Here is a 13641-nt window from a genome sequence, read left to right as displayed (position 1 = left end):
ACACACAAAAATCCGCCCTCTCTCTTTATAATATTAGTAAAGATAAAAGCGTTTTATGCAATTAATATAGATATGAAAGACATTTGAGTCTTGGAACAATATTTTTTGGAAATGTTTAATATAAATGAAAATTTAAAAGTCAGACCAAACATTTTGGGGGGTGGGATTGAACCCTAAGACCCCCTCCCCCGTATACGGCCCTGCTTCCAATAGATGGGAATGCCAAAATTTACTCATCTTCGTTTCTCAATTTGGGTTCATTTTTGCTCTATGTTAATAGCAAGAAAGCGACAGGCATTTAGTATTAAGTGTGGGTTGGTAAAACTTAACCAAGATATAATAGTTGATTGCTAATTTGTTCACTTCAAATAACATACCATGGTACCTTAAATAATAAAAAGTATGATATTGAGAAAAACAGCATTCCATTTACATAATTTTAGACAAAAGATATTAAAATTAAAAAATCAGAACAGTATAGAAATTTATCAGAAATAAAATTAATGGTGCATACCATATTAAATCGTTCTGCTTTACAAACTTGACATCTATGAATTGAAGCATCAGGAACCCATTCTTCCTTAGTAGGAACATTAGGAGGCATAATAAAAGTCTCATCACTAACTAAAGTTTCCTCTGTACTTAATACAAGGGTGCTAGATGATGAAGTATCTGGAAGTATCAGTTACAGGTTAACTTTTTACTTCAAGACTGATAATGTTGTTATAGTAATAGGAATCAATTTTTTATGATTACTTATAATTGGACACTGTTGGGGGATGTCTTTTCATCCATATAATAAGTTTTTTTGCATTGATGCATTAAAATCCCCCCCCCCCCCTTACAGTAGAACAAGTTTAATCTGAACTGCACTAGTTCGAAGGTAAGGGATTGACTTTTCTGTAAGTTTTGAAATTTTGGCCAATTAGCACATTATGTCTAGTAGTACAGTAAGGTACTGTATTGTATGTTTATTGATATAGATTTTTCTACTGCAACACTGTTATTATTCTATGTTTACTATCAATTACATAAACATTATCGAAAAGACAGTAAAGCAAATCTTTCTTTTCTGTAATACTTATGATCTATTTTAGCAACATTCTAGCTGTTTATAAGTACGGGACATATGAAAAGCATAATATGTTCTTTAATCTGATAGTTCAACACCCCCTCCCCACTCCCAATTAGTTTGGCAGGGGTGCTCATCCATCCCAAGTTCAATGGCGCAAAATCAATCCCCCCCCTCCATATTTTCTCAACCTTCTTTACTTTTCAGCTCTTTTTACTTTCTTCTATATCCAAGGCCCGATCAAGCCAAAGTGGTGCCCAGGTCCTGGTAAAATTTAGTGCCACTCTAGCAAGATAATCCGTACATTTTCCAAATTGTAGTTCCAAAAAAAGTGCAAAAAAAAAAAGACATTTACCCTATTTTGGTGCCCTAAAATTGTGGTGCCGCTGGACCATGCACTAATCAGGCCCTGTCTATATCCAATGTATAGAAGAAAGTAATAGATTCGTGCCAATTTTGTAATTTCGAATTTTGACGGTGTGTTGAGTCCATTTCAACCATTTTTGGAAAATGCCTGTCTGTCTGTCTGTGTGTGTGCCTGTGTCACACCACTTTTTTGTGGCCGCTCCACAGCAAAAACTACAGCATGAAATCGAACGAAATTTGGTACACATATGTGAACTTGTGCCCATTGGTTTTTGGCGTGAATTCCTCCAAGAAGGCTAGAGCAATGGGATGTTTTTTGAGTGATGCGTGCCTGCTATTCCTCAAGAAGTAACAAGTGGAATCAAACGCAATTTGGTCCATACGTTACCCTTAACATGTACAGGTGCTGATTCAATTTTGGTGTCAATAGCTCAAACGGGGGTGGAGCTATGGAACGTTTTTTGTCGTCAATTGTGAATGCTATATCTCAAGAAATAATGAACGTAATCAAACAAAAATTTATCGACAAGTAGCCCTTAGAGGGTATAAGAAATTATTGTATTTCGGCGTCAGCAGCTGAAAAGGGGGTGGTGCAATCAAACTTTCCTTTTTTTTCATTGTGAGTGCCATATCTCATGAAGTAATGCTACGTTCTGGATGAAATTTTGAATAAATATGACTCCATATGTAAACAGGTGTTGGTTCAATTTTGGGGCCAATCCCTCCATGGGGGGGCTGATTTTTTTTTATTTGTGAGAATAAAAGTAGCTTTATAATTGCAACAATAAGAAAGATGAATCGTAATAGACTGTCGTCTGCGTATATCTCGTGATTTTAATTGCATGGGAATGATCGGAAATATTATATCAATGATTTAAAATTTTTTAACTGTTGCCATCTTGTGTTTGTTAACAAATAAATGTTTGTAATTATTTTAAACAAGACTTTAAAAATAATTTTCAAATTTCACTCTTTGCTTTGGAGATAAATCAGGAATCGGGATGGTCATCAAGTTTTAACATGTGTAATTTTGTTTTTGTTGGGAATATTTCTTCCTCGTTAAGCATGGGGAGGGATCAGAATTATAAGAAAGATATAGAAGAAAGTTTCGTGATGGCCACAACATACTAGTTTATTTTATTAATTTTTTTTAAACTATTTGTTTTTCAAATTATTTTTTTTTTTAACTTTTTATTTATTTATTTTTAATCATTATTATTATTTTATTTGAAAAGTTCTGGGCTACACCAATGACACACACACACACACATAAACTAAATAAATAAATGAAATAAAACATAAACAAAATAAAATAAATAATTTATATTAAAAATAAATCAATAAATAAATTACATAAATAAAATTACCCCCCCCCCCCAAAAAAAAAATTGATGGCACAACTTGCACCACAATCCCCCCCCCCTGTGGGTACCCCTGTAGTTCGGATTAAAGAAGGTTTTCTGTATACATAAACCTGAACTCATTATTGTTCAAAATGAAACTAGAGCCCACAAATAAAAAAATACTTCAAAAAATCCATCCAAAAAATCTAACTTATCTAGAAATGTGTTTGAAAATTACAAAAATAACTAACCAAGTAGAGCATCAAGGAAATGCACTTCAAGAGCTTTAGAAGCGTAATCTTCTACCAACTGATTTACGCTTGCCAGATTTAGAGCAGGAATATCGCTATCAGAAAGGGAATCTAAGTCACTGCGCACTGCATTTAGAGCTTGCTCGGCATCTTTCAACTGAAAGGACATAGCTGACCTTAGAATTATTTGGATGATTAAGAATAAAGAATACAGAAAAAGAAAAATAAATCTTAAAATACCTCCAAATTCATCAACATTTCTTCTAGTAGAAGATAGGGATGAGCAATTAAATCCTGGTAACTCTCTGTGTGAGATGAATTCAAAGCAGAAAGCATCTAAATTTATGAAAAATTAAAAGTCAAGACAATCAACACACAGCAACATCCCTTTACATATGGAAGTGGAACAAATATTTTTCTTTTAAGAAACTAAGTTCTTATAATCCTTGTTAAAAAAATTTCTTATAAGCAAGGCAATATATTAAACACATGCATATAAATCACGAAATAATTCTATTCAATTACTAAATGATATCAAACAGCAAATTCTTAAAGATGGATAAAACAGCATGAAAACATAATTTTTTTTTCTTCTAATACTTACACACTTATATTCTCTTTCAACTAATAATTTGTATTTGCAGCAAAGTATAAGTACAAATGAACATTAGAGCAACACCACTAAGTTGGCTCAAATAGGGGGTTATTTTTAAAATTAAGTTCAACTATTTCACTGACATTGGGTTTGTTGCTTTCAAAAGTAAATGAAGATTTTTTCGAAATGAAATTATATGAAATGTCAGCATCTGTTTCCTTAAGGTACAAGCCTCTAACTGCCCAAGAAGTCTCCTATTCTACTTCTACATACAGAAGCACACAAACTAAAAATTAAAACACAATGGCAAAATTTTTAATGCATTTTTTAAAAATCTTAATGTTTAATGTTTATGTATTACTTTATCCAAAGATGGTTGAACTTGAATTTCTCTTCAGAAAAAAGTTTAAAAAAAAGAGTAAAACTTACTAATAGAAAAACTGATAAAATTACAATAACAACATTTCTGCAAAAAAAAAAAAAAAAAGATTGAAGCAATTATAGAAAAAGCATTATCCTGCATGAAGCAGTAAGCATGGGACAACTAAATAAATGGCTTTACTTTATATCATTTAGCATTGTTTTCAGGATACAAAATATTCCTAAGGCAAAATTCGGCAATATATTCAAATGCAATATATTTATTATTTGTCCTTTTAAAAAAAGAAATTTTCTTGAATGCGACATTTTTAACGAGCTTCTACTTCATCATTGAAAAGAGGACTCTTTAAAAGAATGAAGTGTTTTGTGCTTGAAAAACCATGCTTTGGTTCGGAAAAATATTAAAAGGAACTCTTCCAACTCTGAAAAATTGTCTCATAATAACAAAAACAATAATTTTTAGAAAAGGCAAATCTTACTTTTAAACCCAAATACATATTGAAGTAAACATAATGCTTTTCAGATGGAAAGTTACATTGTATCAAATATTGAACCAAACACAGCTTCCCTTCTACACTTGAAATTTCTGGCAAAATCCCATCACAGAGTGTCATGCACTCATCTGGATTTTCAAAAGAGTCTAGAATCTTAAAAAAAAAAAAAATGTATGTACATCTCATAACAAGGAGAAAAAATACATATATATAGTTATAAATTTTGTAAATAGTTATTACTTCTATATTTTTAAGAGCTTAATTTGTTTCACTCTTGCTAAATTTTGCGTTTATTTCACTAATTTTCACTAACTTGGCCTCATGACAAAATATATGCATCTCACTAAAAAGCTACACAATTTTACAAAAATTTAATTTTCAAAATGTAGGAGGAAAAAAATTAAGATATTCTAGCATATATTGAAAGGATGCCATACACTAAAATGTGTCACATATCAAATGCTAAAAGTTTTTTTAAACAGAGTGAAACTAAAATTTAAATTTTCCTCTACAGATTTTTTTTTTCTCCCTATATACATACTTTATAAACCTCTTGCTCTTCGACAGGACTTTGGTTGAGGTACCACATCATATTCATTGATAATGCCAACTATCAAACATATAAACATATATTGAAATTGTTATGAATAAAAACAAAGAAAAGAACATTTATTGACTGTGCTAACAAAAAACTGCAAATGTTTTCTTGATTATTTATAAAATATAAATACTAAGCTTTTTGCACTTCAAAATGAAAAAAAAAAAAAGCTGATACTTAATTAAGACATAACTTTTTTACAGAAAAAAAAGAAGGTTTTAAAATACAAACATAAGTCATGTAACTACAAGCAATACATATTATTTTAGTAAACTACTTGTTTTCACAATGATTTGCTAAAAGAATAAAACAGCAGTTTAATGACTTTGTAAACATTTCACTGATTAATAAGATGTCTTCTGCATGAGAATTAGCAAATCCAACAATCTAGATTTTTCTTGACAAAAAGCAAACTTTACGTTACATAATTTAACTAAAATAAAAGGTGCCTTGATTGGTACATAATTTGTGAAAGCACAAAGAAGGACACAGATTAAGCTGAAGCATGGAAAACAGTGCAGTACAAAAAGCGAAAGCTAAATTTGACTCCCTATTTTTTGGGTGCAATAATCAAAATCAGTGCCGGATCTAGGAATTTTCCGAGGTGGGGCAAAAACACAAAATGCCCCCCCCCCTCCTCTTATTTTGATACGAATGCTTTGCCTTTAACCTTCTAGTTTTCTACATCTGCAGCTTTTTCGCTGCAAAGGAACAGGCCACCCTCTAAATCAGGGATCTTCAACCTAAGGCCCGCGAACAGATTTTTCCCAGCCCGCGGGAAGCTTACAAACTGAAAAATATTTTCAATTTGATATTTTTAAAATTTTGAAAAAAAAATAACTAAGCCCAAAACCACTATTAGCCAAAGGAGAGCATGGGGGGGGGGGGGGCAACTGTCTCTTTCTACAGGAGGGTCTCCTACTTCCACTTTCCACCATCAAGCCATCAAAAATAGCTTAAAAAAGAGTCGCTTGCTACTCGCCGCCCTGTTTTGAAGACTTTTTTTGGAAAATATGCACCTTCTTTTTTTAAAAAAAGACTCTATAAGTCGCAAAATAACGAGAAAGCATGAAACCATTTTGCTATACTTTCTTTTACTTAGAGAGTACTTTCCAGAATTTCTTAGAATAAGAAATTTCTTTTTCTGACGGGAGCACTACTCGAATTTGCCGCTCCCCTGGGCAAGAACTCCCTTGCCCCCCCTCGATCCAGCTCAGATCAAAATGTGCATGTTCCAAAGAAATATGTTCCACTTTTTTTCTATTTTTTTTCCAACCTGAAGACCACTATACAGGGTGTTCCGTTTTAACCTGCAAGAGCTTTATTTTCGCAACCGTTAGTGATAGATGCATTGGGTTGTTCGGAAAGTAATTTCGTTTTTTCCCGTCAGACTACTTAATTACGTTTTTTCAAAACCAACTTCACACTTAAGCCGCATAAGCATTATATGTCTTGAGAGCTGATATTGCAAGGCTTGTGTGTGAAAAAGTTCTATTAATTCTACGCAGTAGTTTTTGGTTGGTGCCCTTTTAAATATAGAGAGCAATAAGCAGCATTTTCGTCATATTTTACTTTTTTACTTCAGAAAAGGTAAAAATGCTGTCCAAGCGAGAAAAAAATTGAGGGATGTGTATGGAGAAGGCGTGTTAACAGTACGCCAGTGCCAGAACTGGTTTGCAAAATTTCGATCCGGCAATTTTGATGTCGAAGATGCACCACGGTCTGGAAGGCCGGTCGAAGCTGACAAAGATGCGATAAAGGCATTAGTTGATGCAAATCGGCAAATAACCACACGAGAGATCGGTGAGAGATTAAATTTGTCGAATTTGACTGTTTATGGCCATTTGAAAGGCATGGGCTTACCTCGAAGCTCGATGTGTGGGTGCCCCATGTCCTTACGGAGCGAAATTTGTGTCGTCACGCTGACGCGTGTGATTCGCTCCTCAAACGTCAAGAAAATGATCCATTTTTGAAGCAGATTTTTACTGGGGACAAAAAATGGGTTGTATACAACAATGTTAAACGCAAGAGGTCATGGAGCAGAAAAGATGAACCGGCTCAAAGCGTGTCAAAAGTCAACATTCACCAAAAAAAGGCGATGCTCTCCGTTTGGTGGGATGTCAAAGGAATAGTTTTTTTTTTTTTGAGCTTTTGCCGGACAATACAACGATTAATTCAGAAGTCTATTGTCATCAGCTGGACAAATTGAATGAGTCACTTAAAGAGAAGAGGCCCGAATTAATCAACAGGAAGGGTGTAGTGTTCCACCAGGATAATGCGAGACCTCACACAAGTTTGGTCACTCGCCAAAAACTTTTACAGCTTGAATGGGACGTACTGCAACATCCACCATATTCTCCAGATCTGGCGCCTTCCGACTACTATTTGTTCCGGTCCCTGCAAAATTTTTTGGATGGCAAAACCTTTACCTCAAATGAAGATGTCAAAAACCACCTGAACCAGTTTTTTGCCAGCAAGGACCAAAACTTTTATGAGAGGGGAATTATGTTACTGCCAGAAAGATGGCAAAAGGTGTTGGACCAGAATGGCCAATATATAATTTAATAAAAATTTATTCATTATACGAAAACTGTCTTTCATGTTCCCCAAAAAAAACGAAATGACTTTCCGAACAACCCAATATATACTTCCAATTGCAAAAATGTTCAAAATCAGATGCAGAGTTAAGATAATGAAAGTTTGAAGTAAAAATAAAAATGAGTCAAAAAATACAAAATTTAACTTTTTATATGGGTCTCTATAGATTATTTAGAGAAATAATCTCCATTGAAGACTATTACTGACACAAAAAGGTTGAAATTAGTACAACCAATATTCATCGAGATATGAAACGCAGCGTTTTGTGACTTACAACACATTGCATTCACTGTCAATAACACCTTTTGGGGAAAATATAGCGGTTAACACGTGTTTAAAATTATATGTATGCATGTGTGCATAGAGTGGTTTTTCAAATTGTTCGAGGTTTTGTAGTGTGTTTTTGCCTATCACGGCATAGCATTTGCATTTATATTTGAATAGCAATGAAAAATATAGATACCTCGTTTTCTTACTTTGACGAACTGTTATTCTTCTGAAAGGGCGATAAGTTCCAATCTCATCTTCTGTATGGTCCCTTAAAATTTTAAACTGGAATATCTCGAGTTTTGGTCGCACAAATGTCAGTTTTTTTGTATCAGTAATAGTTTTCAATGGAAATTATTTCTCTAAATATTAGTTAGGGGACCTGGGGCCCATATAAAAAGTTAAATTTTGTATTTTTTCACTCATTTTTATGTTTGCTTTCAACTTTCAATATCTTAACTCTGCATTTGATTTTGAACATTTTTGCAACTGGAACTAAACATCTAAGACTAACGGTTGCGAAAATAAAGGTCTTGCAGATTAAAACGGAACACCCTGTAGAATTTGCTTGCATTTTGTACTTCATGCTTCTTTTGTACAAAACTTGCAAGATGTTACCAAGTCAACTGAATGAGAACTATATCTTTAGAAACTGAAGCATGGCAAGTGATTTAATTTTTTTTTTTCGGGGGGGGGGGGGGGGGGAGAGTGTGTGAGGGTATGGGTGCGTGAGAGAGAGAGAGAAATTGAGATTAATTTTATTGGAGTGAGATAATAAGAAATCTCAATCTCTTGCTTCATATCTCCAGGTAACTTTTAGTTTTCTTTCAGTTTTATAAAAGAAGAGTCAATCATTCACAATACACAAATGATCGTGACTCAATCCATCAGTTTTTTGATAAAATCAGAAAAAAAAAAAACCCTAACATTTTTCAAGATTTTTTCCCAAACTCCTACTACAAATAACTTGTATAGCTATCTCTGAATAGAACATCAAAAGAACTTTCTAAATGCAAACTAAAACCAAATGCAAAACTGAAATTTCTTATTTATACTTATTCCACATTTGCTCTCCTTTTGCAACCACTCTCAAACTCTCTCTCTCACCTTTTGTTGCATGTAGACATATGATACAGTAATAGTTAATAAATATTATTCATTTTCTACTAGTATATTATTCTTGAGCAGAGACAGCATGACTACACAAAAACATACCAAATATTAATTAATGAATCAAGAAAAAATATATAGAAAGAAGCCTCATCAAAAATAACAGATGAACAAATGAAGGTGAGCTGCATGCTTATCAGTTACTATCATGTATGCATTATTTGAAAATGTCTTAGTCAGAAATGTAGAATTAAAATTAAAATTGCTTTTTGATTTACAAAAATTCTCACAGTGTTGATTTCTTGTTGAAAGAATCATTCTTTCAAAGATCAAATCCCAGTTCTAAAAAAATATAAGAATATTTTTTTATTACACTAACCATAAGTACCTGCCTAACATTCAAGATATCCCATTAACTATTCGGGAACAGCACAGCTAAGCATTTTTTCATGCAAAAATATTATTTTAATTCATGAAACCTGGTTGCAACATCAGGGCTCCCAACACATTTTAGCTTCAGAAAAGGGTAAAAGAGGACCATTTTCAATCAAAAAGGGGACTAAAGAGGACCAGTTAGGATCAAAAAGAGGACCTTGGGGGGACCACTCATAGTTAAACCCATGAAGCACCAAAAGGCAAATTAGTTGCCAGCTGCTAAATTTGTGAAGATAATTCGTAAATTAACTATCATAACGAGAGATACAATTCTTTTATCACTGGTGAAAATGATTTTTTTTATCCATTGATAAAAGTGCATAACATTGGGGGGGGGGGAGAGAGCACTTAGTTTAGCACTTAAGACAGCCTCTTTAGAACTAAATAGGCATAATGATACATTTTGACGTCTCACTGAAGGATAGGTGAAGTTGCACTTCATCTTTATTTAGTTTAAAATTATTGTTATGTTTTTCTGTCTTTTAATGCTTTTTAATGTAGCGTTATCATACACCAAATAAAAAAAAAAACTTTATTCTCTTGTTGTTTTCCCCAGTCTCTAATTTTGTTCTCATCTTCATCAGTTTCATCAAACTATTTGCTGAGAAATTTGCACTTCCTCATGACTCACACTCAGGGGCGGCAAATAGGGGGGTCAAGAGGGGGCGGTCGCACCCCCAAATTTTTTGAGCAGAATAATAGAAAATGGGTGAATTCAAAGTATGTTAGTCGGAAATCAATGTTCATTAAAGGAAATCTCGCTGGTTCTCAGCAACTATTTGATGAAACTCGACACATTCTCACACTAGAAAAAGTGTTTTTCGTTATTTGGATGATGACTTTGAAATTCATGAAGTATTTTCGGCTTTTCAGAACGTAGAAAACTAGAGAACCATGGTTAATTTTAACTAAAGAAGACATTGCTTCATATAGGCTAAATATTTCACACTTGTGTGCCGAGTGTAACGACGGTATGTCCAATATGAGAGGCTCGTGAAAAGTGGTGTGGCAGCATGGTTTTCACAAGAAAATTCCTTGATATTTTACATTTACTTTTACGCTCATTTTTTAAGTGTATAATTATTTAATGAGTGCTTTTTGCTTTCTTCTGCTAGAAACACGTTTCAGCTACTCAATACATTATAAGGTTTTCAGAGAAACTTCTTAAAAATGCATATGATAATTGAATAAAAAAAGACATATCAACCAAATACCATTTATGGGGCTCTATATTTATGCAATCGCGGAGTGATACACGATAATCTTCAAGAGTTAAAACGATAAAAACATTTCTCTATAACTTCAAAGCAGTGATTTGGTGACTGGAAGAATTATTGCAAAACGATTCTTTCAATGGTGGAAAAGCTCATGCCCTTTAGCATGTATGACTTTGTTTGGATTTTTATCCAGTTTGTTTGCATCGGGAAAAAGTTTTTGAAAAATGCTTTACTCTATCAAAATCTATATCTACAATCCGCTACTCGACAATTCAAACCACAGTTCAATCTACAATTGATGTGTGCACCATTCTACCACAGTTCAATCTACAATTGAAACTGAAAATAGATTTTTTATAGATGTATATTGCAATCAATCGTGAAATTTTTCAAAAAAAATCCTTCCTCTAAGCCAATTTTAAAGAGGCGAAAAAAAAAAAAAATCCACATGATGATGTGAAGTCAAACATTGATTTTTCAATATTTTGTATGAAGTAATAGATTCAGTTTCGAATGAAATTAATACGATAATGAGATTTGATGATAATTATTTGTTTGTATGGTCGACTGGGATTATGGTTATTTGGATTGGATCATGAAAACGAAAAATAAAATGTTTCAACAGTGAGTAAAATTTTTAGCGTGAGGCAAGAAAAATTACAAGCAATATACCGAAAGAATGGTTTTCACATCCAGAGACTGCAGTTTCGTCCTTGTTATGGACTCATAAGTCTGGAATAGTGAATAACAGAGCTAGATGATATCCCATTGATCTGAGAGCGCCGACATGACTAGATTATTCAGTGATGAAAAGTTTAAGCACCTCACAGTTTTTGAAGTAGTCAAAGTGATTTTGAAGAGCAAGGTATAAAAAGTGTTTTAATTCATAACTTTGTGTTACTTCAATTATTTTTTAACTATTACAATCAGCTCAGCTGATACAGAAAGATTTTTTTTATATCTCAGGAGGTTAGAGAAATATTTTCGAAACACAAGGGGGGGGGATACTTTTTCCATTTAGCTGAATTGGCAAAACAGCACGACATTGGGCACTGATAGATTAGTAACACGATTCCCCTGCTCTTCCAAATTCCAAAAATCATGCATTATAACTTTTCCAAAAGGTATAAAATTTTTAGTAGTGGGATGTTTTGTATTATAACTTTTTAGTCAATGAATCAAAATTTTAATTGTTCTTCCAAATTCCAAAAATCATGCATTATAACTTTTCCAAAAGGTATAAAATTTTTAGTAGTGGGATGTTTTGTATTATAACTTTTTAGTCAATGAATCAAAATTTTAATTGTTTCTAAACACTAATTTTATTTATACTAAACCGATTTTATGACAACTTCTTGTTAGCTAATGTGTGTTTGGTTTCGCTTTGGGGTTATACATATTTAAGAAACTCGACCCCCCAAATGAAATGGTGAAATGCCGCCCCTGCTCACACTGAAACCTAAAAAATATTGTTTTGATTTTCAACAAAGCTACAACTGAGTTTATAATAAAATTATTTAATATTTGAATTTTAAATTTAATCTCTTTATCACACGGTTCATACCCTTTAGGGAGAAAAAAAATTAAGCACTTTTTTAGTGTAAAAAAATGTTTTTCAAGGTACTACCCTAAATTCGCACTATAAATATTACATGCAGATTTCATTTAATGCTAACATATAAATAAAAGAAAGTAATATAAAAAGTATACAAAAACAAACTGCTTTTTCTACAAGAGACACTTTAATAAAAGATTTACTGTATTGAAAGTTTTCTTAAAAATGTCTGAAATGCTTAATCACAAAGAGAAGCAGATCAACTTAGATTTAAAAAAAACTCCATGATTGCAAGACCATGAGTGCTTTGAACTTTTATGCGGGTGGGGGGGGGACTGATTCCCCTCTTTAGCAGGCATCATGACAATGAAAAAAATGTACAAAAATTCACCTTTCTAAAATTTTATATTTCAACTTTGTTTTAAATACAAAAACTAAGTTAAAATGTTATGCACTCAATTGTTTACATTTAATATCCCCCCCCCACTATAAGAAACAGTAATAACCGAAAATAAGCTAATAATAATTAAACTAAAGTTTGCAAGTTAAGGTTGCAAAACTAGAAATTTGAATTTAAAAAAAAGTATTAATTTTTTAGTTATTTAAATAAAAATTAAAACGAGTTAATCTAATGCAGCATGTCAAAACAACTTCAAACTGCCAAAAATATAAAAATATTTATTAGATGCAAAACGATTGAAAGCTCAGATAAGCAAATTTTCACGAACCAAGTTAAATTTTGGCATACTTTCCATAAAATAAATTTATTTATTTTCTACTAAATTAAACACAAAACATGCTAATCTTAGGTAGCATTTGGGAAAATAACATTCGATTGGGCAAAATATTTTAATATTTTCATGATGCAAAAAGATTGAAATTTCAAACACTAAAACCCATTTTCCGCGAAGTCCAAGTAAGTTCAATGTTGCCATGATTTCCAAAATAATTACTTCGTTAATTATTGAAATTAAGTGAAAAATAAGTGAATCTAAAGTAGTATATGTCAAAATAACTTCCTATTGTCATAAACATCAAAATATTTACAAGATGCAAAAGGATTGAAATTTCAAACGCGAGCACTTGGGAAAAAAACTTTATATTTTTCAGGAACTTTTCAGAGTTTTTCAAGGGCGTAAAATTTACGAACATATGCGCCTGTAAAAAAAATGGTGCATGCGCCACGAGATTACTTCGGAATTTATTTGCAAAAGCGGTGGTTCATAGCAGTGTCACTATTACAGCCAACGCACGACACAACAGTCTCAAGAACTTGGGATCCAATGAAAACTTTGAGATGAATATTCGAGTTATCGAGATCCGAGATCAGAAAGTTCATTCGTTATTGCAAACGTGAGG

At 32.7% G+C, this 13641-nt stretch overlaps 1 protein-coding gene across 1 annotated transcript in view; it reads right to left on the bottom strand.

Annotated features, from left to right (window-relative positions):
* LOC129222928 (zinc finger FYVE domain-containing protein 26-like) overlaps positions 1–13641 on the bottom strand; it is a 138311-nt gene that overhangs the window by 48424 nt on the left and 76246 nt on the right. The window contains exons 23-27 of the mRNA XM_054857488.1: positions 5044–5112; positions 4488–4655; positions 3273–3368; positions 3033–3189; positions 515–672 (exon numbers count right to left, since the gene is read on the bottom strand). Coding sequence (XP_054713463.1) covers positions 515–672; positions 3033–3189; positions 3273–3368; positions 4488–4655; positions 5044–5112 — 648 coding nt within the window. The remainder of the gene's footprint in view (positions 1–514; positions 673–3032; positions 3190–3272; positions 3369–4487; positions 4656–5043; positions 5113–13641) is intronic.

The sequence above is a fragment of the Uloborus diversus genome, chromosome 5 (assembly GCF_026930045.1).
Source record: "Uloborus diversus isolate 005 chromosome 5, Udiv.v.3.1, whole genome shotgun sequence".
NCBI lineage: Eukaryota > Metazoa > Arthropoda > Arachnida > Araneae > Uloboridae > Uloborus > Uloborus diversus.
Note: the sequence above shows the minus strand (reverse complement) of the source record. Positions and strands in the feature narration are given on the sequence as shown.